Source organism: Equus asinus, chromosome 8 (assembly GCF_041296235.1).
Source record: "Equus asinus isolate D_3611 breed Donkey chromosome 8, EquAss-T2T_v2, whole genome shotgun sequence".
NCBI lineage: Eukaryota > Metazoa > Chordata > Mammalia > Perissodactyla > Equidae > Equus > Equus asinus.
In genome coordinates, this window is record NC_091797.1 from 73543776 (window position 1) to 73568276 (window position 24501).

At 45.8% G+C, this 24501-nt stretch overlaps 1 protein-coding gene across 1 annotated transcript in view; it reads right to left on the reverse strand.

The window, feature by feature from the left end:
• Positions 1-3882: 3882 nt before the first annotated feature.
• LOC106840847 (uncharacterized) overlaps positions 3883-24501 on the reverse strand; it is a 125680-nt gene continuing 105061 nt past the window's right edge. Inside the window, exons 2-6 of the mRNA XM_070516805.1 lie at positions 17756-17892; positions 17326-17552; positions 16162-16276; positions 13595-13767; positions 3883-9045 (exon numbers count right to left, since the gene is read on the reverse strand). Coding sequence (XP_070372906.1) covers positions 9001-9045; positions 13595-13767; positions 16162-16276; positions 17326-17552; positions 17756-17892 — 697 coding nt within the window. The 3' untranslated portion in view covers positions 3883-9000. The remainder of the gene's footprint in view (positions 9046-13594; positions 13768-16161; positions 16277-17325; positions 17553-17755; positions 17893-24501) is intronic.

Genomic DNA, 24501 nt, shown 5'->3' on the forward strand with positions numbered 1-24501 from the left:
GCTCCCTTCCCCAGGAATGAAATACAAGCTGAGACAGCACCTATGAGAAATGCAGTGCAGACAGGCAGACATGGCACATGCCAAGGAAAGTCACACACTAACCCTCTCCTCAAGGCTTGAGCCTTCAACATGTCTGAAACATTTCGTGGTTGTTGATTTTTATTGTTGTTTTTTAATTGTTATTATTAGTTTATCATTATTAGCAACCTGCTATAGGATATCTCCCATGATCCATAATAAATCTCAGCATGGCTTCATCACCTACGACTCAACAGAAATCAAACGAGTTCATGTTTGTGCCCTATATGCAAGTCAGAGCCACAGGGCACCACTCTGGTTGATGTCCCCCCACTGTCCAGGCCATATTTGATAAGAGGTCTCAAGTCACACAGTCTGATGCCTCATTGGTTACAGGAAAAGGTTTTTGCCTCCAAACCTCCATTAACCCATTAACCCAAGGCTTGGGTCTTAAGCCCTGAGGATGTCCAGGGAGCCTTGAACTTGCCTGTGATGGGGAGAGGATGCTGTGCAGAGTCTCAGAGCCCAGAGGGGTGTCCCTCCAAGCTGGACCAGGGGCAGGTATCATGTTGGTTGCAATGGATGGCAGGTTGTTTGGATGTGACCAAAACGCCATCAGTTTCTGCCTAGCTCCCTGGTGATGTTGATCAGAGTGAAAGCAGAGGCCTACCCCACCACCTTTTTTTCCAACTCGTGGCTTATTTTATCTAGACTGAGTAAAAAATTACCTCACTCTCTGAGCACATCCCGAATCTTTCTCCTTTACCCTTATAACTAGGTACTTTTGCACTAAAGTGAGAAAAAGTATCTGCAGTGTTGGTTTTTATATGTGGTTACTCAGTAGCTGAGTCAAGCCTGTCGCTGTCTACCTCAGGAAATGGATGGCGGGAAGAAGTACACCAAGCAGAATTTTGAAACAGCCAATGTTGGAAATGCTATTTTACATTATGTTAATGTATTCATTCTTCTAGCTCTCAACAAGGGTTTACTCTTTGCCGGTGACTGTATATAAGGCATCTGAAAATTGAAAGATGCATTCTAGATCAAATACAAGGCTAAGTCTTGAGGAGTGGTTGTCTGTTTTGACTACTCTTCATTTTCCATGGTTCACCTTCCCATGAGTACAGTAGATAAAAAAACTTAGCAATGAAAGCTAGAAAGACAAAAAAGAATTATGTATTAAACTGCCTAAGAAACTTCTCTACTTGAATATCTACTAGTTGGAAAGCAATCAACGTGGCCAAGACAAAGTTCTTCATTTTGTCCCCCAACCAAATCTGCATGCCCCCCACCCTCCACAGCATCTTCCACATAGAAATAATGGCATAATGATTCCACTCAAAAGTAAAAGCATCCAATTTTATTGAGCACTTGTTATGTGTCAAGCATTATCCTAAATGTTTTCCATTTAATCCTCCTTATAGCCCCATGGTATAGCTAGTATTATTATTCCTACTTGCCAGTTGAAGAAATTTGTTTGAAATGTCACCATACATGAAAATTGGATGGAGGTGGTGATCAGGGGAGGAAAATGTTGTACCCTGCTTTAGCAGTGGAAGTTATAATAGGTCATATTTTGAACAGCAACAGATATTTTCTGAAAGTTAGTTATTGAAAATATATTGGCTGAAATATGCAGATTTATTTACCAAAATATGAAAATATGCCATTTAATCCCAGATATTCCATGTCTTAGAAACCTAATAAATTTCTTCACCCTTATGAGGTAGTTTCAGGAAAAAAATAGTTAAGGCCTTGTGGTATTCACAGCATTCACTACAAAAAATAAAATATCTACAACTACATAAAAAAACATCAATGAGCTCACAACTCTCAGACATACATATTACACATTGGACTTTTTATTTATATTTCTGTAGGATCTTCAATATCCATATACTTGCTATCTGATTTTCTCATGTTATGAGATTACACAAAGATGGAAAAGTTGTCAGTGTAAGACAATACCCACTGCTAAACTCATCTCTAACGAATTAGTCCTGTGGGAAAAGGCAGCATCTATCTTCACCAATCACGTCAACATCTTTGATGTCTTCATCAGTCAGACTGCAGCCAATTGTCAGATATAAATGGGGAGAGTCAATAGCAAGATTTTCTGAGGTCAGTCCAAGTGATAGTGCAGAACTCTTGGGATCCAAGCAAAACTTTAGATGATGAAGATCCAGCAGGATTCAATCTTCTGCACAACAAACATTGGGCAGTAGTCAAGTGAAGAAGACAAAAGTCAATAAAGGTGATTAGTGTGTCCCCAAAATGAGAATTTTAATATCAACATGTAATGTTCCTTCCCTATGGCTCCTCATGACTTTGGACAGCAAAGCATAAAAGCATGGCCATGTTGGGTGTTTCTGAAATGCTAACATTCTATACTCTGGGGAACAGACACTTCTTCCCTACACTTTGGCTTCATCACTCGTTGGCCGCACAGTTCTTTCTGTTCACGCTGTCCTTCCTTTGAAAATGATCACATTTCAACCTCTCTGCTCAATTTACTTTTGTTCATCCTCTAACACTCAGTTCAAGTGTCGCTCCCTCAGAGAAGCCGCCTATGTTTCCATATAGTTCTGGTCTACCTCTTTCACGTTACCGAGTATTTAATAACAAACTAATTAAACACTTAATCATTTAATTGGTTATTTAACATCTGCTTCCCTCATAAACCTACAATTTCTATAACATCAAGGACCATGCTTGTCTTGATCATCACTGTATCTCCACCCTCAGCACTGGTGTATAGCAGGTGCTATATTCCCAGTAAGTGTTCGCTTAATTATCCAGGGAGTGCGCCCCAGTGGCAGTTAGAAAAGCAAACGCTCCTTTTTCCAGGTGCCTGTGTGAAACAGCCCAGATCAATGAGACAAAACCAGCACCTGCTGGGGGCTCCGGGGCCTGCTTCACTTTCCTGATAAATGGGACAAACATCACCGGTGTTGGCTTCTTCCACACTACCTCCTGCCTTGAATATGGCCGTGATGCTTGGAACTACAGTGGCCATCCTGTGACCGTGCAGGAGTCAGAGCCAATCACACAGACTGCAGACCTTCTAGTTTTGAAAAACTAAAGTGACGCTGCCGAGATCCAGACACCTTGCTAAGTAAGCAAAGCAAAGCCCTGTCTCAAGTAGTTTAAGCTACTGGAGTTTTCTGTTACTTGGGGTGAAAGCATTTCTAACAGAAATTAGCATTGTGTTGAGTTAAGATACCCCAACACTCTGAGATTTCACCATCTGAAATTAAAAGAGATCAGATATCTCTTACATCCAGCAGCACTAAAACTGACTCTAAGGCAATTCACAATCTGGTAGCTTACAGAGGAAGGAGGAAGAAGAGATTAAAATACAGTCACAGAGAAAGTGCTTTAATTTATATGTTGGTCTCAGTAAAAGCGAGTGTGTATCACTTTCTCTTCCTCCACCAACATTACTATGAACAGTGCAGCTACGGCAAGTAAAACCCACTAACAGCGTAGTATAGAGCCTGATGTCGGCTCCTTTAAGAGAGGGCAGCCGCTAGCTGCTCCTTCATCTCCTGACATTAATTATGTAATTAACTATGTAACTAATTAATTATGTAACTAATTGACAACCACATACTTGAATCCTGACCTTTTGCTTTCATGTCAGCTCATTTTCTTTAGAATAAAAACAGAAAAGAACAATGTTTCTCTGTTCTATGTGTAGCTATAAATAATTCCAAAAATATCTATCCTTCAGCCACATACAGCACTTTTTACAGTCATTGGAGGCGTCACTGGTAAGGCACACGTTGTCACTGCATTCTCAGAGCTATTAATAAGGCAAAGCTTACATGTTGCCTCTCAACTGGAAATTTATTCCCCATATCCCAGCCTTTGAGCGACGGCTGCGCTCTCAGCCAAGCTCAACTGCTGTAATCACAGATTCAGGATCTGAGATTGAGCTTCTCATAGAAATCAAGAATGAGCTGGATTTTTCATATGTACATACACACACAGCCTGTCTTTTTTGTATCTTAGCTCAGATATCATAGTGCATTGTGTTCTATCTAATTGCAATAAAATTTCTGACACAATATCCATTATATGTGAAATTTACATACAAATGGCAAATAAACAGAATCCTGCTGCTGCGCGTCGGTCTGAGGTTCTTGTGGTCACAAATCCTATTAGGGGCTTTATTAACCTTCAGTGATGGAAATACTCTATCTGAGCCTATGGATTTCAGCTCTGCAACCCAACCCTGCTGCAAAATGGAATCCAACTCCTTAAGACTTTTTTTCTACAACCCAAAGCCACAAAATTGAGTTATTGCCTTTATGCTGTAAAAAGCATTGAGAATATCTGCCCAATCTCATTTTTTCATTTAGCCATAAATGTTCTCCTTTCTCCTTCTATTCCACCCCGTAATTATACCTGGCTAGTGAGCACAAAGTGGTACAAGTTAACCAATTAAAATTTCAAAATACTGGTAGCAGCCGTAAGTCTAGGCCAGACAAAAAAAAGGGAAGGGGGGGGTGGTCTTTGCAGTAGCAGCTGCATTAGGAAGCCTTGGGTGAAGACCCCAGAAAACCTCCTTAGTGAGACAGCCTACCTCTCCCTGGTTTCAGGTTGAACCCAGGTAAGAAACATCCAGGACTCCCAGAACTGACAAATTCCAGGCATTGCCAACCTACCATTACCTTTGAGACCAGCTGCCTTCTGTTTCTAGGTAAGGAAGAAAAACCTATTTGAAGATGAGCTGAACTGAAGTGTGCACCATACAAACCCTAAAAAGAATTCAGGAGAATTTCCCGTTCCTCATGGAATTCAAATTTTAAAAGTTATTTCAGATTTTTTTGAAAATTAAAATATTTATTAAATCATTAAAAAATAACATTAATAAACCCATGCGATAATGTAACTAAGTTTTATGAAAAATAACTATTTTTTGAAAACCAAAAATAAAACTTTGGGGCTACCCAGTGGCATAGTGGTTAAGTGCGCTCATTCTGCTTTAGCGGCCCAGGGTTTGTGGGTTCAGATCCTGGGCATGGACCTACACACCATTCATCAAGCCATGCTGTGGCAGCATCTCACATACAAAGCAGAGGAAGACTGGCTCAGATGTTAGCTCAGGGCCAATCTTCCTCACCAAAACAAACAAACAAACCTATGAGAAGAGAGGCATAGTTTTGCATTTTGGCAAATCTCCAATGCCTGGCTTAATAAAAGACAGCTGGATTCTCACATCAGTTTCTGCATTCGATCTGTTGTAATATCACACATCTTGTAGCTTCTGGAAGATTCCACTGTACACACGAGAAAGAATGAAAGCGAAAAAGCAAATAACAACTTGCTGCTGCCCCTGTTGCTACTGCTGCTGCTGAAAGAGTCTTAAGGACTCCATGGGTCCCTGGAGCCCATCCTGAGAACCGCGGCTTTAGGTCAGCACCATTGTGGATCCAGATCAACATGCCATTCGTGAGCAGCATCCTTCAGGTATAAAAGGCCCGTTACCAGTGCTCTCATGCCCAGAGTGTTGGAAAGCCTTTCACAGGAGGCTCTGCTTGGCTCAGGTTCACATCACGCCCTCTGCCATGTGTCTTTCACGTAACCTGCTAGTGACCCCACCAAAAGAAGAAAGTGACCTGCTTTTAGTGTCTCAAAACTCGTTCCACCAAACCTTGGTATAGGAAGACATAGAAACTGAGGCCAAAGACATTGTGCTGTGTCCAAGATCTATTCGCTGGTAAGCAGAATGAGAAGACAGGATCTAAAGTCACGGAAGATAATCGCAGACAAGTCCCAGCCCTCATTGCCTTCACGATGGACCGGCTGAACTGCGACTATGGCTCCATGTTAATTTGCCTCGTCTCCCCTGATGAAGTGAAGGATCCTGGGGTTTCAGATTTTAAGGAAGAAGATATTCCAGAGAGAGGAATTTCAGGGAGTTAGAGGGTCTTAATAATACCTTTTCTTTTCTTGGTAACAATTTCTCACGCCAATCCCAAAGGAAAGTCCCTAATGGGGAAATCCAAAGCAGGACCCTATGTATCCTCCACCTGCCAAATGGAGGCACCGCCAAATTGATCCGTCCCACCGCTAAAATATGCTCTGCAACCCCAAAACTGCTGAGGAACGATTAGGAAAAAAATGAGTCACGTGGGTAGGACAAGGAATGGGGGTTCTGACTTGAAGAACCTCAAATTTGATAGGATTTATCTAATCTTATTTTATTGCTTTCTAGCACAAGGTACCAGGCACATGAGCTAATTGTTGGATCCAGATGTTGTAGGGGTGTTTATCCCACAGATATTTACCGAGTACTTACATGTTAAGCACGGTTCTTAGCCCTCAGCTGGATAATTCAGGCACAGTCCCTTCCTGCACGAAGCTGACACTCTAGCGAGGGTCACTGACACTAAATAAAGAAGCAAATAAGTATTTCCGGGAGTGACAGATTCTGTGAAGAGAATAAAGCTGGATAATGAGAGAGAGTGCCCGGGCTGCAGTCTCTTTGGGATGGAAGTAGAAGGCTCTTTAGAGAGAGGTGATGTTTGAGCTTAGAATTCACTGATGAGAAGAAGCCAGCCATGCTGCCATCCCAGAAAATAACATTCTAGGCAAAGAGAAGAACCACCACAAAATGTCTTGAGGTGGGAACAAGCGTGGTGATTCACGGAACCCATAGAAGGGCCCCGTGGCCGGAACACAGGAGCAGGGGGTGGAGGGTTCTGAAAGGCCAGGAAGGCGAGCAATGTTGTGGGGAAGCACTTGAGTTTATGAGCATTGGCTTTGAATTTTCCTCATATTCTGCCATGACTCATCTATTCACAATCAAATCTTTCTCAAATATGCATAGAATAAAATGGCCTTTCTACTTTACACCCAAACCAAATTTCAAATATTCAAAAAAGCCTTACTTCAGATTCCAAGCAATTCAAAACAGTCCCTTTGCTGGCTCCGTAAAACTTCTCTTTCCTCCAGAGAAATGGCTCCTAACCTTGATCCTGACGCCCAACGCCAAGGGCAGGCAGAAAGTTCCTTTAGCCAAGCCCAGCGGAGCACAAGTACTGTATAAATGTTTTGATTTCCATTTAGAGGGAAAGCTCTAATATATTTATTAAGTATGAAAAGCAAGTACATTGCCATGGTAAGAACCAAAATCACTGCTAAGGACCTTGGAGGTTGATGCAAGATTTTTAATATGGTATTTCAAATTTCATCCAGTTCAACAAACACTTAATGAGCTCTAACAAGCTGACAGTTCTGTGCTGGGGATGTAGAAACTACGAGTCAGCAATTGTGTCCAAGAAGTGCATAAGCAAAGTAGCAGACACAGTAAGAGAAGTCCTAGTGATTTTTTTTTTTTTTTTGAGGAAGATTAGCCCTGAGCTAACATCTACCACCAATCCTCCTCTTTTTGCTGAGGAAGACGGGCCCTGAGCTAACATCTGTGCCCATCTTCCTCTACTTTGTATGTGGGACGCCTACCACAGCATGGCTTGACAAGCAGTGTGTAGGTCCGAGCTCAGGATCTGAACCGGCGAACCCCAGGCCGGTGAAGCGGAGCGTGGGAACTTAACCACTGTGCCACCAGGCCGGCCCCGAAGTTCTACTGTTTTGAATAAAATATAAAGGGAACAAAAAAGAGGGTGGGAATAATTCCTTGCAAAGAGCTTTGTGGATTTAGACTCTGTGGCTCAAAAACCACGCAAATTTGCATGATTTAGACATCTAATTTCACAACTGTGGATTATAAATTATAACAGCGTGTAATACATTATCTTTTTCCCTTCTCTCATTAAGTTATCTTTGAAGTCATCTGTCTAAATGACAGTGAGCAGCAGTCAACCTAAAAAACAACAGAAGTAAAGGTTTGGCTTTTTTTTTTTTTTAATGGAATTAATAGAGATAAAGGTATACTCCATTTACAGAAGAAATCCAATGAAATTGTCGCCAAACAACACCCCTCTAGTTAGGATCAAATCACAAACCGTACCTTATATGCCTTTATGAATACAAGGCTCTTTATGAATGTTTTTAGAATTGCTTACTGCACAAATCACGGCCCAGTAACTATAAAACTATAAAAAGTGGAAGAAACAAATGGAACCAGCTACCTATAAATGAGTTACCTGCAAAAATTTAACAGATCTACTAGACAGACAACTGGCTTTCGCCTGTTGTTATTTTTTTAAGTAAAAACCTGCAAAGTGAGCAAAAAAGGGTTTCTTGGCAATCTGAGAAATTCTTTCAGGCCTCAGAAACTAGCCCTGTCTTCATGTCCAGGGCTCCAGAATCCAGACTTCACTTCTGCCTTCATACAGGGTCCGTTTCTTTCAGCATTTATGAAACAAGAAAACACAATCCGAGTTAGACCGCTGGCCCCTCTCCAGGTACAGCCGCTTCTTGTGGGCAGGCTTCATTCATCCCTTTCTGTGCTCTGAGGCTCCTTCATACCCCTGCTCACACAGAGCTCTCGTAAAATGCTCCTGCCCCGGCGCCATCACCCTTGGCGTCTTCACCTGTGATGTTCTTCCTAGAATTCTCGTGGCTGGTTTCAGATGTCTGCCTCCTCTCCCGAGAAAGCTTTCCTTCCTAGATCACGTTTTCTGACGAGCTCTGCTCACCACCCAAGCCCTGCTAATAACTCCATCACTTACAACGGGGCTCATTTTATTCAAATTGCTTTCCACCACTGGAAACTAGCTGGCAGACTTCTGCACAGTTGTGCTAATGTCCTGACCTTCCCTCACAGCGTAAACACCTTGAGAGAAGGACTTGGTCAGCCTTGGTTCTGCTATGCACATGCCTAGAAATGAGCCTTAAAAATGAGTCTGCCCACGCTGCAGGAGAGGAAACTGAGGCCGAGAAGTCAGGTGACTCATCCAAAGTGGGAGAGCGAGATAGAGAGTGCTGTGCTGAATTACAACCGGGCGGTCCTAACCAGCAGGCGGCACTGCCCCTCACTCACACCCAGGTGGGAAGGAGCTCAGAGAGGAGTCAGGCTGCCAGCCTCTCTTGACCAGGGTGGGCTCTTTCTGCTGCCTATGGGAGAGGGGATAGAAATACATCTGCTCTGTTAGCAGCAGGCTCCCAGTAGGCACGCAAGAGGTCAGGAGGTCATGTCAAAGGGTGATCTCCATGACCTCAAATTTCTCCCCCAACCCTAGCCATCCACAACACTTCAGCATTTTGATGAGCTTTTGTGATAGGCAATGTCTCCCAGAGACGCCATCCCCTACTCCCGGAAAGCAGTGAATACATTACATCGCATGCAAAAAGAGCTTTGCACATGGAATTAAGGTTAGGGACCTTAAGATGGGAGATTATTCTGACTATCCCTGTGGGCCCAATATAATCACATGAGCCCTTAAAAGTGGAAGAGGAAGGCAAAAGAGTCAGACAGAGAGATGCAATGCAGAAGAAGAGGCAGAAGAGACTAGAAGCATGAGAGGGACCCTACCTACCATTGTAGGCTTTTAAGATGGAGGAAGTGGACGATGAGCCAAGAAGTGAGGGAACTCTCTGGAAGCTGGCAGGACAGCCAGGAAACAGGAACTCAGCCCACACCCACAGGAAACAACCTGAACGAGCAAGGAAACTGATTCTCCCACAGCACCTCCAGAAAGGACGCAGCCATCCACACCTGGGTCTCAGTGCGCTGAGGCTTGTCTTGGACTTCTGACCTACAAACTGTGAGGTCATAAATCCGTGCTGTTTTAAGGCACTAAATTTGTGGTCATTTGTTATGGCATGAATAGGAAAGCAATGCAGATTTAGAGAGAAAGGAATGTTTTGCCTAGATGACAGGGTTTGTCATCTTCTGGGAGACTCAAGTCAATCGATGAGCTCAGATTTGTAAAGAGACCAGCAGGGGTCGCATCAGCTGTCCTCATCAATTAGATGCAACCTGATTGGCAGGCCAGGGACATTAAAAATGGACAGTGCACTGGCTTCAGTCTCATCTGTGTGCTCTGCAGCAGATGGCTCTGTCTGCCTCAGAGACGGACCCAGTCACAGGCGTGTGTATGATTAACCATGACATCAAAAGAAACCTCCCCAGCAAAGGGGGCCATTGACTTCTCCTGTGAGTCCAGGCGTCATGGCACGCTGTGCCCGCAAACCAGCCAGCCAGGGGCCAAACACGGCAAGCACAGTAGAGCAATGAGTTCAGGTGCAGATGGCGTTTCCATAATAACCGAGGCAAAAGGAAAGGCCGGGTGAACTTCAGGGAATGAGGAAGAGCTTGGAGAAAACTTCAGTAGCATCTCATCACTAACATCTAGTAATAACCCCCACCTGTTCATGGAAAAGGCCCTATGTACTCTCTGAGAAACTGCCCTGACTTGATTCAGTCCACGTGGTTTGACTGAAGCCCAAATGGGTGGACACGTGACCAGGCTTGGCCAATCAGAATATCACATCCTCTGGCTTACAGGAATTGGTTCTGGGATGAGCTTCTGACTCAAATCTGGCCAATGAGTGACAGTCTTGGGATCTCTGCTGCAAGCTCAGTGTTCAGGACAGCAGCTAGCACATCGAGGGTGCCCAATAAATATTTAATAAGTGAAAACTGATGTCTGTTGTTATTTAATTGCAAGCAAATCATACTTTGCAAATATATGTGTGTATTTTGCAATGGTTTAATTAATGTTTGTAATTATTATCTCTATAGTTTTGTTTACTTGTTTTTTGGAGGGAAGGGATGTTTTCCTTGATGAGTGTATGCTTCCACCAGGGCGAGGACCACATTTCTATTGTTTCCCACTGTAGCTTCGGCGCCTTGTAGAAGTCCTAGCACACGCTAGGCACTAGGAAATATTTGTTGAATGAATGAAGGAATGACACTCTTTTATTCCCAGCCTCAATATTGTTGTTCTTCTTGGGTTTTATGTCTGGGACTGTGTGCGTATATAGTTTGGATTCTGGTTCTTTTGACTTGAGAATAGTGAACAGTTATGTACAACATTCTGAGCCGAATTCAATCAGAAACAAATGTCCATAACAGACTCCCTCTACTTTACCTCTAAGAAAGACCTAACCAACTGGTGTGGGCCACTGATGCAGGATTCAGCCCAGGGGACTAACTATTTAATGTGCATTATACGCTAAGCTGAGCCAAAGCACGTGTTAATTCATCTATCGGTCTCCAACCACTTCAAGAAAAGCTTCTTGTCTCATAGTCTACAAAAAATGAACCAGCAGAACCACTGTGTGGCCATCACTTTAAAATTATAATTATCAAATACATCAGGCAGCTAAGCAGTACAGAAAGTAACTTAACACCCGTTGTTACACCCACCACCCAGCTTAAAAAACACAACACACAGATGTGCTGAAGCTCCCTAGGAACCCCCACCAGGTGGTTCCATGCACCCCTGCCCTCCCAGAGATCACCACTATCCTGACATTTATATGTACGATTGCCAAGGATATTTGCTATTTTATGCTTTCACCACACAAGTGCATATTCATAGAAATGTATGCAATTGCTTTGCATGTTTTAAGCGTATATAATGATATCTTGTTCTAGATACGCTTGGGCAACTTGCTTTCTAATTTTTGTATTCAATCTTGTGTTTTAAAGATTTATCCACGCTGAAACATGCAGCACTAATTAATTTTCATGGTTGATTAGTATTTCCTTGTATGAATATAGGAACGTGTGCGTCTTCCTTCTTCTGCTGGTGGGCGTTTCAGCTTAAATGCCTTGTGTCGCTGCCTTTCTGAGCACAGCAAGGAAGTGAGAAGTCAGCTGGGATGAAAAGAGCTCGGTTCAAACCCAACTTCCCTGACTTGGTTTCTTTGTGAAAGCCACTTCACATTCCGGAGCCTCAGTTTGCTCATCAAAAAATGGGGACCATGGGGCTGGCCCCGTGGCTGAGTGGTTAAGTCTGTGCGCTCCGCTGCAGGCGGCCCAGTGTTTCGTTGGTTCGAATCCTGGGCACGGACATGGCACTGCTCATCAAACCACGCTGAGGCAGCATCCCACATGCCACAACTAGAAGGACCCACAACGAAGAATATACAACTATGTACTGGGGGGCTTTGGGGAGAAAAAGGAAAAAATAAAATCTTTAAAAAAAAAAAAATGGGGACCATAATTATGAGTACTCCTGAAAACTGAGGCATGAAGTAAGAGGGGTGGATGAAAAGCATTCCGGAATCTTCAAAACGCTGAAATAGGTGGAGAGTTGAAAATTCCAGGGGGTGGAACTTCCAACCCCACTTTACTAGAGCCTCGTGAAAGCAGCAGACTCTCACCAGCTTGCATTCAACAAGCCGAGCGCTATCCATGCTCCCAAGCCTCCTCCCCCAGGAAGGCCCCTCTGGTTATCCACCTGGGCTGCCCTGTCCTCTCTCTTTCCTCAAGCCACTGGCTGTCCACATCACGCCTTGGGGACTTGAACAGTAGCTTGCACGGGCAGATAATCAAAGGTTTCTTTTTCCCTCGGAGGCCTCCCGACAGGCCCCCAGAGAAGGTGGCCGCCTAACTCATGCCGATTGGCAGTCTTCTTCTGCGCAGCACCCAAGGGGAAAATTCTGATGTCTTCTGTGGAATCTCACTAGTGTTGGTTCATTTTGCTCTGTCATTCCTAAATTGGTAATGTTAGATTCTGCTACAATATCTATTTCTGGACTCATTTATTCAAAAGCTCCATTTTTGTCTATGAAGAATATTTGTTAATTTACACACCTGCCCTCTCTCTCCCTTTGTAGAACCTTTGTAGAACCTGTGAGTTTCATGAGGGCCAGGATTATTTATCAGAGAGGGGGAGAAAGAACTTTCCAGTCAATTATGCTGTGAACCTAAAACTCCTCTAAAAATAAAACCTATTTAAAAGGGGAGGGGCAGAATGAGGAACTGAATTGGAGTAATTTCCAGGACATATTGTTAAGTGTATAGAAGAGTATCTACAATCCACCCTCCTTCATGTCAGCAAAAAGGCGATCTAAGAAAATGCACATGCATCTGCTTATTGGTGCCAAATAATTACAGGAAGGATAAAGCAGAAACTAAAGAGTGGAGGTGGTGCAGAAGGATGTGGACAGAAGAGGGAAGGGGAACAGGGGGTAAGGTTGAAGGGGGACACACCTCTCTGAGCAGACCTTCTGTACAGCTTTGACTCTGAGCCACAGCAGTGTTTCAGATAGTCTAAAATAAGTAAATGATTTTTAAAAACCAGGGTGTGGGGGAACCCAAAATGGAATATAAATGGTAATAACGAGACTGACTATATTACAATGAATCACACAGTCACACGATCGGAAATGAGAAAGAAGAGATCTAGGAAGTCACCTTGGAAGCGGTATTTTGACTGGATAGATACTAGAAGGCTAATGACAATTAGCAATTGAGAAACAACTTACAGTAGAATTGAGCAAATAAGTAAACATATAAGAGAACGTGAGAGCCAGGCTGCTCGCTGTCAGAAAAAGAAATGAAAAATAAGGACAAGGGGAAGGTCAGGATGAAGCTTGGTGATTTATTGGAATCAGGGCTATCAACATGAATCCTGTTTTTAATGGATAGATGGATAGACAGACAGACAGGTGTGTGCACGTGGATACAGGGGTGAGTGTGCATACTTACATCTCCTAACTCTCTACCAGGGGGCTTAGGAGCAATGAGACCGTGGCAGCCACCCCACACCTTGTGCTGGGACCTGTGAGATGGAGCGCAGTGCTGGGCAGCATTCCGGAGACCCCTGGAGCAGCTTAAGAACATTCTCCACATGACATCAGTGGGCACACAGCCAGCCAGACCTGAGGGTAAAACGTCCAGGTTGGATCTCCTGAGTAAACCTTTAACTTCTCTGGGAGTTCCACATGCAGAAAAGGAAATAAAGGAAGTACTAATCTTAAATAAGTTTTCTTTAATTATAGATAGGTTTATTACACCTCCTATAGATTGATTTACAGGAACATTAAGGCCTTGTCCTCTCTCTTGATGATTGTGGCAAACTCCCCTGGGAATTCCAGGCTTCTACTTCTGTCCCGCCATACCTCAAGCAAAATGGGAGACAAATTTTGTCTGAAAGCTCATATGCAAAGTCGTACACATCAGTGGTAGGTCCTCTTTTTGTCCTAGAACCAGCTGACCACAAAATGTGATTTCAGAATTTAGGAACATGTCATGAAGCCACAGCGACGTGTTTTGATAAACACCTCATGCCCCGACAAGCCGCCGTCCCTCCGTTTAATCTCAAAATTCAGTAGAGTAGCATCATCTTTGTCCCACCAGTAGGTGGTATAACTGTTGTCCAGGTACTGAATGAGAAATGAAGCTGAATGGGGTCCAATATTCTGAGATTGCCTTCACCACCCCACGCATGAGGGGTGTCCTCAGAGAACCTCTATGAGCCCCGCTAAAATGGGGTTCCCGTCGCTACCCTCGTTCTGAGCCATGCAGAGAACTCAGTTCAGAGTTTCCAAAAGAGAGCAGGAGCCCACAATGTGCATCAGAGAAAGAAGCATGAGGGTAAAGATCTCCCGGCCTCCCGGTGCCAAGAGATGCTGGCTCTGGGGAGGCCACTGACGGAGCTTCAAGGGAAACCCCATGGCCTTCTGGAATCCAGCAATTCCCCACCAGCCCTAATTCCTGGTGATCAGTAATCTCTTCAGCTCTATACATTTACCGGTTCATGAAATGTGACATACACGGAAGCATGTCTTCCCCGCATGTCTGACGTTTTGGGGTTGGCTTTTTTCCCTCAGCACGATGCCCTTGAGACCTACGTAAGTTGCTGTATCAATAGTCCTTTTATGGCTGAGTAGTGACCCATGGCATGGATGTCATACACATCAACCATTCACCACTTAAAGGACACGTGAGTTGTTTTCAGTTTTTGGTTGTTACAAATAAAGCTGCTATGAATATTCATGTATAGGTTTTAGTGTGGATGTAAGTTTTCATCTATCTCTGAAAAACGCCCAGGAGTGCAATTGCTGGCTTGCGTGGTAAATGTGTTTTTAAATAATATAAATGTAAATTATAATAAAATAGTCAAACTATTTTCCAGATTAGGAATTCTACATTCCCACCAGCAATGTATGAGAGATCCAGTTTCCCCACATCCTCACCGATGTTTGGCAGTGTGTGTGTATGTATATACAAATTTTAGCTATTCTAATAGGTGTGTAGTTATTTCTCATCTCATCTCGGTCTTAGTTTGCATTTCCCTAATGGCTAGTGACGTTAAACATCATTTTCATCTCCTTACTTGCCATCCATATTTGTCGTCAGTGCAATTTCTTGTCTTTGGTCCAAGTTTTTACTGTTGTTGAACTTTGCTTTTTTTTTCTTTCAGATATGGTTTTTGGCAAATATTTTTTTTCAGTCTATAACTTATCTTTTCATCTTTAACAGGGTCTTTTGCAGATCAAACATTTTTAATCTTGATGAAGTCCAATGTATCTTATTTTTTCTTTGACGCACCGTGTTCTCAGCATCAGGTTTAAGAACTGCTCACTGAGTCCTAGGCCCCAAGATGTTCCGTTTCCAGCTAGAAGTTGCATTATTTTACATTTTACATCTCCACCTTTGATCCACACGGAGTTCATTTTTGTATGAGGTGTGAAGTTTAGGACAAAGTTCATTTATTTCGCCTTTGATGTCCACCATATGTTGAAAAATATTGATTGTTTTTTAATTAAGACATGATACCCCTCTGCTGAATAATTTTCTTGCAGTCAGTTTTCTATCCGTATGCCACTGCTGTGCCACCCTATTAACGGAGACTTTCTCTGGTCTTAACAAGCTAACAGTCTATCTCATCAAAGAAAAATAATGGGTGTTATTCTCAGCTTTTCTTTCTTTTAACCCAAAATGCCCCTTTTTAACTCTCACGCCACTCCCCCCATCCTTAGGTGAATCTGACCCGAGTCCAAGTCTCTGCTCACTTAGACCTCTCAGCCCTGGGGCCTCAGAGCTGGGATCTGCTAAAGTCCCAGGAGCAGGAGGTTTGGGCAAAGTCAGCCTGACTTGGTCACAAATTAATTCGGGGATCCCCATGGGGCCCACAGGGGATGGAAACTTGCTCTTTACGTTAATGCAAGAAGGAGGAAACTTTATGCTAATGCAAGAAGCTGAGAGACCGAGAACCCAGGAGTCTCCTGAGCTGTCCACACAGGTCTGCTCCAGAAGGGAGAGAAACCCACCTGGAAGATGCATGCGGCTGCTCACAAGCTGCGCAGAGGCCTCTCCGGGGCGGGCCTTTCTTCTGTACCTGCGGAGCTGCGGCCAGGCTCCTCGCCTGCCCTGGGCCACCCGCGCCTGTGTGGATGAGAAAGGCGCCAGATGCCAGCGGCTCCTGGGGCTCCGAGGCCATCTCTCCCGCCCCTCCCGCGGAGTCCGCGCGGCGACCCCAGTCCCACGTGCGCAGAATAAGACAGCAATGGTCCTCACTCCAGCTGGCCTCCTCTGGAACGCTCCGGGCACTGCTATGTGCCCAATGTGCCCATTAAATCTCGCCCCTCCCCGAGGCCGTGCATCCCGGTCGTGGAGAGGGGCCTGAGGTGAGAAGCCGCAGACACCGGACTCCTGGGAAGCCCAGTTCCGTTAGAGACTCGCACCCACTCGCCCAAGACACCAGCGTCTCTGAGCCCCACAACCTCTACGTAGCTGCAATCCCAAATCCCATCGCACTGAATCTGGGGAGTCCGGGTGGAGAGCCCCAGGTTTCTGCCAGGCTGGAGTTCGCTGTTAGCTGCTGTGAATGCGCCTCCCTCGACAACCCCAGATCAGCTCTAGGCCCTGGGGCTGGGGGAAGGGTGCGAAACGCCGGGCTCTCCGCCTGGCTCCCCAGTGCCAGTTTGACAGGCTGAGGGTCTGGATTCGGGGGCAGGACGTGACCCTATGCTTTGCGGAAAGGGGTTCACATAACCGGCCCCCACTTTCTGGATCCTAAGCGCCACGTGTTCAGTGGGGGTGGGGGTGGATCCCACGGAAACCGGGAGTGGGGGACAGTAAAGGCTTTCCCTCAGCCACGCCCCCTCCTCACTTCTGGGAACAGAACGTGGTGTGATTCTGGGTGCTTCAGATGGCTTCAGGTAGGGGTTCTGAAGATCCTGGAACGGGCAAATTTGCCCCAGTCCCACACATGGCTGCTCCAGGGTCTGCCCATCCAGGGAAGGGCCGCTCTGCGCCCCCCAGAGGCGCTGCTGGTGGCCTCAGGTTTCCCCAACAAACCCCAAGTTCGGGCTACCCCCGCCCGACAGCCAGTGCGACAGATGCCGGCTCCCGCCTTACCTAAGCCAGGCCGGCCGCCCCGCCCAGCCCCGGGGCTGTGTATTTGGAGCGCACCCTGCGTCCCCGCCACTCACGCCGCCAGCCCGCGGCCCCCGCCGGCTGCTCCACGCTCCGCGGCGACCCTGCGCAGTCCACTCGGGCAGTCCAGCTGCGTCTCCGAAGGTCGAGCCCTTCCCTGCAGAGCGGTCCTCACCCGGCGGCTCCCGTTCAGGCGGCTGCTGGCGCTCAGATCCCGGCAACTTTCCTTCAGCAGCCGCGGCCGCCCCGGCCCCCGGCCCCCGGCCCCCGGCCCCCGGCCCAGCTCATCTGTGCTCTGCCCCCGGCCCCGCCCAGGTCCCAGGCCCGCCCACCCCATCTGTGCTCCGCCCCTAACCCCGCCCAGGTCTCAGCCCCGCCCGCCTCACTTGTGCTCCGCCCGCGGCCCCGCCTAGGTCGAGTCTTCAACCAGCCCACCTGTGCTCCGCCCCCGGCCCTACCCAGGGTCTCAGTCCCCGCCCAGCTCACCTACGCCCCGATCCTGCTCAGGTCCCAGGCCCTGCCCAGCCCACCTGTCCTCCACCACGGGCCCCTCCAAGGACCCAGCCCCGCCCAGCCCACCTGTGCTCCGCCCTTGACCTCGTGCAAGGGAGAATCCCTCTAGGCTGGAAGAAGATGCGCAAGAAAAAGAGTGAAAAAGAGCGGAAGAGCGCCTGCAGCTCCGTCAGGAATTCGCTCCTCTGCCCCAAAACTCTATATCCGCCTTAGCTCTCTGCAGGCTAGCCCTGGAAAGTTCTGATCTGGTTCACCGCGTCACTGCGGGGGAGGGGGAGGTCTCTGAGATCTTGGGATGCCTGGAATTAGAACAGGGTAAAAAACTCTGTGTGTGTGTGTGTGTGGGTGTGTGCGTGTGAGTACGTGCGCGCGCGTGTAAAAGCATACGGCAATTCTGTGAGGCCACACCAGCACTTGGAAATCGTGGTTTCCTCAGCAAGGGGTCTGGACAGTTGAGATGGGAGAAAAAGTAATTCTACTTGACAGCCTGGAGTACAATGCAGCTGAGAAAACTCTTCCAACCAAAAAAGGTTAACTGTTAAATATTACATCCTACAGTTCTAGGGGATTATGGGAAGAGGCTAATTATGCTGATTCCCCAGTTCTCCACTTCGTGTGGCTTCTGTAGACCAGACCAAGGGGAGAGGTCTTAGCGTGGACTGGGTCGCCTGTGGCGTCTTACAGTGGCAGGGGCGATTATTTTTTGCAGCCCAAAGGACTGGAGAATGTTTTTAATCATATTAAATATTTTAGCCTCTCCAGATCAGTAGGAAATGGTTCCTGGCTGAGGGACTCAGGCCTGCTTGACCCTCCCTCCTCCTGTCAGAAAATACAATTTTTAAAAAGCCGGAAAATGTGTGCGCTTCACTCCCACCCCCGATCTACATTCTTTTTGCAGTTTTGTGAATTGCAGCCCCCACACTTGTCATTTCTGTCCCTTCTACACTGAGTATCACCTTCCCAGCTGGAAAGCCAAATGCAGATCCTGGATCAAAATACAATGAGGAAATAATCAGGGAGCTCTCAGTCTAGCCAACGCCAACAGTGTGTACGCTCAAGTAAACAGTTGTCAAATGAATGAATCTTGTGCGTTTGCGTAGTGTCATGACCCGTTTTAGCAATGAAGGTATGAAAGATGACATGAGTGGAGGCACATTAAAATAGAACCAGAACAGCTATTTCAGACAAATTGCCTTGCACTTCTTGTTTTCTTTATCTTCCAAGCTGGACCAGACTGCCAACGTTCCAAGAATCAGTAAGGACATGAATATCCTGTCTGCGAGGACTGACAAAACTGGACTTCGCTAATGACTAACCAAACAATGAAGTACAAGTCTAGCCTTTTCCTGATGACTCTCAAGCCAATCTATGAAGCGCAAACCGAGCCTCACCTCATCAAGCGCCGATGAACTCCTCCTTGACACAACTCGCCTCATCGTCCTTGCTTTTTCCCATGAAACTCTGAGCCCCTCTCTTGTAATCAAAGCACATTAGAGTTTCTGCTCAAATCTGTATTTCCCAAATTGCAATTCTTGAGACCCCAAATAAACTTTTTGCTTCTCTTGCAGTTTGTGCCTCATTAGTTGACAAGGGAATCTAGATTGAGAAATGCCAAGCGTAAACCACGTAGCGGTAATAATAATAGTGACAATATTTACTGAGCACTTGCATCAAAGTAGGACACTGTTCTAAATGTAAGGTTTGGGTTAAGTCAGGTGGTCCTCATACACACTTCTGTGCGTGTGCTCCTAGTACCCCCATTTTACAGGCAAGGAACCCAGATTTAAGGAGGTTCATTAAGCTGCCCAGGGTGACACTGGGAGTGCCTGGTGGGGCTGGGATTTGGATAGAGGTGGTCTGTCCTCAGAGCCCACATCTGTAATCCCTGCACCAGGATCATTTGTGTGAAGAACTACCTGGAAATCATTCCTGTCACTTGTACAGGGTATCTTGATGACCTGTGCTGACTCTCCCTTCCTATGTCACCCCTCTGTGTCACCTCTCGCCAACTAGATTTTTCTGCCTTGAACAAAGGAGAAACAGTGATTTATCACTTCTACTGAAAAGTGCAGGAAAGCACCCAGAGTGGTTTGCTCTCAGCCTCTGTGGACATCACTGTCCCCAGAGGGGTCACTTTAGCCCAGCTTCCTTTGATAAGATGCAGGTTACTTTTATCTGTGCAATCAACTTTTAGGACGGACGCCAAAGTGCCCACTCTTGTTCCTTAGTCTGTTCCCTCTTGGTCACTGCTTGAGGAACAAGTCTTGGCAGACCGTCAGCAGCCTGGACTGTCCCCCCCCCCCCACCTTCCAGTCTGGGTTCAAGATCAGAAAACCATGCATTTAGTGTCAAATTCACATAATAGAGCCCAGATTTTGTTACAAATTAAGTTAATGCATAAGGGAAGAAAGACATTGCCTTTCTTCAATTTGCACACATTACACTGAGTTAACACACAGATGCCCCTTCTTAAGAGCTGGTTTTACAAGTATTAATCCACTGAATCTTCAAGACAACCCTGTCAGCTTACCATCTTCCCTAATCCTTTTTGAAGGTGGAGGAATGTAGACACAGAAGAGTTTAGTTTATAAAAACCAGTAATTAGAAGACATGGAATTCTAACTTGGGCATTTTGGCTGTAGAGGCCACATTTCAAACCATGTCACCAGTCTGCCTCCATACATACTTCCTCAAAGATACAGCATTGGAGTTGGGAAAAACTTTCTTCTGTGTTTTTCTTTACCCTCACACTCACTCCTCTGTCCAACAAACCTGTGATTGTTTTTCCCACCAAAAGATTGTCTAATTCTCTGTGGACACCAAGGGGGTGTCCTACAATTCCACTCGGTTCTGACACTATCCACCTGGAGTTAGCGTCAGATCCCACAGATGAAGGGCTCAGTCTCACAAGATCGCCCCCACTTCAACACACCAATCACATGTTCAGCTTGTCACCTGTGCTTCTGGCCAACCGGCATAAATTGGAGGTTCTCACAACCCCTCCATGGGTTCAACAATTTCCTTTAATGACTCACAGAACTCAGGAAAACAGTTTACTTACTAGATTATCAGTATGTTATAACAGGATATAACTCACCACAGCCAGATCGAAGGGATGTGTAGGGCAAGCTGTGTGGGGAGGGGTGAGGACCTTCCACACCCTCCCCCGGTGCACCACCCTCCCAGCACCGCCGTGTGTTCACCAACCTGGAGGCTCTCTGAACCTCGTATTTTAGAGATTTTTATAGAGGCTTCATCGTGTACACATGATAGGTTATCAAGTCAATTTCCAACCCCTCTCCCTTCTCTGAGGCTGAAAGTTCAAAGCTGCTAATCACGGCTTGATCTTTCTGGTGACCAGCCCCCATCCAGGAGCTCACCAGGAGTCTCCTCATTAGAACAGAAGATGCTCCTTTCACCCAGGAAGTTCCAAGAGATTTAGGAGCTCTGTATCAGGAACTGGGGACAAAGACCAAAATATATATTTCTTATCATATCACATTATCACAGTATCCAATCCTAATTTATACAAAAACACCACTTCTTGTAAATTCATTCTTTCCTCTCACACAGCTGCATTTGATGCGCCTCCTCATTCCAGCACAATCATAGTGCTTTATCGCAACTGGCTTATTTATCTTTCAATCAATTGATTATATTTATTTAGTATATGTCATACACGGAACCCAAAATTTGGGGTGGCAAACAAAAAGGAGATCCTACCAAGAAGAAACTAGTTAACCCCAAGTGCAGCAGGCAGAACAAAGCTCCCCCTCCCCCAAGACAAGCACATGCTAATCCCTGCAACCAGAGAATAGGGTGCCTCTCATGGCAAAGGGAACTCTGCACGGGGAATTAGGATTCATGACCTTAAAGTAGGGAGATTATCCTGGGCTGTCCAGGTGAGTCCAAAGTAATCATGTGAGCCCTTATGAACGGGAGAGGAAGGCAGAGAGTGAGCGAGAGTGATGCCAGGACAGAAGAAGAGGTGGGAAGGATTCTAGGTGTGAAGACTTGACCCACAGTTGCTGGCTCTGAAGATGGGGGCCACAAGCCAAAGAATGCAGAAGCCTCTGGGAGCTTCAACAGGAAAGTGGAGACCTCAGTCCTAAAACCACGGGGAACTGAATGTTTCCCACAATCTGAATGAGCAAGGAAATGCATTCTTCCCCAGAGGCTCCAGAAAGGAACACAGTCCTGCCGACATCTTGATTTCACCTGTAAATGAACATAAATGAGGCCATCTTGTCACACTAAATGACCCTTTCCTAGTTAAAAGCCTTCCAGCATGTAATCCTTATAAATCACTCCATGCTTTCATGATTTTCTGGCCCTGATCCTGTGCAGATACCCCTGCTGAGGTGCTCTGAGAGCTTTGTTCTTAACAATCCTAACAAGTTTTCCCAAGGAATAAGAAGGCCTCCAGGAAGAAGGAACACCTATGGGATATTCATCATCACCGACGGAAGAAAAGAACAATGAGGGACCCTGGAGACCATCATGACTGAAGGCCCTCCTTACTGCCCATTTTCCCTATATAACTGCCTCAAGATTCCGTAATTCTTTAAGACAATTTTTTTGAGACATTAGTCTCCTGTCTTCCGATTATGCCTGCTAATCAAATAAAAGCTTCCTTTCTCGATCTCTAACTCGTGATTAATTGGTTCGGATCGCAGAAAGCAGAGCGAGCCCATTGCTCAGTAATGAGCCTTGTGAGACTCAACCAGCTGAGCCCACTGGGCTTCTGAGCTTACAAAGCTGTCACATAATACAGCTGTGTGGCTGTAAGTGCCTAAAATTGTAAGGATTTGTTATGGCAGCAACAGAAAACAGACTCCTTGTTACAACTTGCTGTCTTTATTACCTAGGACAGGCTTGGCCACTTTGTGATAAGAAAGAACCCCATGGTATCAGTGGCTTAAAAGAAGCTTCTCTCTCCCTCATGCTACATGTCCATCGCCCGTCAGCTGAGTGCTCTGCTCTGTGTCATTGTCACCCTCTCTGGAACCCAGGCAGATGGAGCAGCTGTGACCTGGGACATTGCTGTGGCAGAGGGAAAAGAGAATGTGACAGAGCATGCGCTGGGCATTAGAGTTTCTACCCAGAAGGGACCCACACCATTTCCACTTGCATTTCTTGAGCCAGCACAAATCGTATGACCATGCTTAAATTCAAAAGGATTGTGGAAGTGCAACCCTGCTAACTGCTTGAAAGGAGAGAGAGCCACAGCATTTGCAAATAGCCCCATCTCCACGGTGTCTGTGTCAGCTTTAGGTGAAGGCAGAGTCCAGAGGGGCAGTGATGGGTGGACAGCTTTGGCTATTTGTCCCCAGGTAATAGTCCTTGGTGTTGCTGCAGATACACTAAGTGGAGATGTTTTGTTTGTCAATTTTGCAAGGAGTTATTTTCCTTATATTTGTTGAACATAGATTACACGGGTGCTTGTTCATTTCCTTCTGCGTGCATTTACTGAGCAAGTACTAACAGAGAGAAAAGTGCAAACATTGCATTGTCCCAATTGTCAGTATCCCCTTTGGGCCACCGGCAGGATCACAGAGGCTTGGGGGAAAGAACAGGCACCCTCTTGGATAAAGTGTTTAGAGCTGAGTTTTTCAGTTAAATGGCAGTCAACTTCGTGACGCCCAGAGGTCAGTCCCTGTCATTGGATGCATGCACTTTAGGATTGTGTCTCCTCCCAGAATTGACCCCTTTGCCATGATCTCCCTCATTATCCTGATAATATCTCTTGCTCTGAAGTCTACTTAGCCTGATATTAATACAGATGCTCAAGCTTTCTTTTGTTTAGTGTAGACCTCCTGATATCTCACTTGTATTTTTAAAATTTTGGACAAAATATGGCCTTAAATGGAAAGTGGGCTGGAAGCAGAAATAAGCAACTTCTCTTTCACTGGCCCTTTACACTGCGCATAGTACATTCCAAACCCTCAAAGTTCCCTTCATGCCTCAAGAGTAGCCGGTCTGTTCTACCTGACGCTAATCACGCCTGGACGGGTGTTCCTCCTGTGGGCACGGTCAGAGGGGCTGCAGCACCCTGAACTTGGCACGGCGAGGGAGTTGGTCTGATGACAAGGTTGATGTATGGGATGGTATGACCAAAAGATGGGGGAAGCCTGAGTTTTGATGATGTCACTGGGCTACACACTTAATCAGCCTTGGAGCTGTCCTCTTGTTATATGAGATACTCAATATTAAATGTCCTTTGAGCTGCGCCAGTGAGTTTCCTGTGACTGAACCAAATGCTCGGGTGCAGGACTGTTTGGACCTGCACGCTCAGCCAGGCTCTGCTGCTGACTGGCTGTGACTTCAAGCAGGTCATCTGTCCTCATCGGCTCTCTTTTTCCTGTATCTGTAAAGTAAGCGTCTAGCCCCAGACAATCTCCAAACACCTGCAAATTCTAAAAGTTTAATCTGTTTACTTTAATTTATTTGACCTTTAGGAATTAAAGCACTGTATTTCACCAGCAGCAAATCTAATTTGGTGATGATAACTTGGAGGGAGCTGAGGAGAATGAAGGAGCAGCTGGTATGCACTGGGCCCTTTAAATGAAACGTCTCATTTAATCCAGCATAGTACCCCCACCAGAGGCTATTATTTGTCCCATTTTACAGATAATATAACCAAGGCCCAGACAGGTTTAGTCACTTGCTCAAGAGCACACAGCTGGACGTTGACAGAGCAAGACTAGGAACCCAGGTCT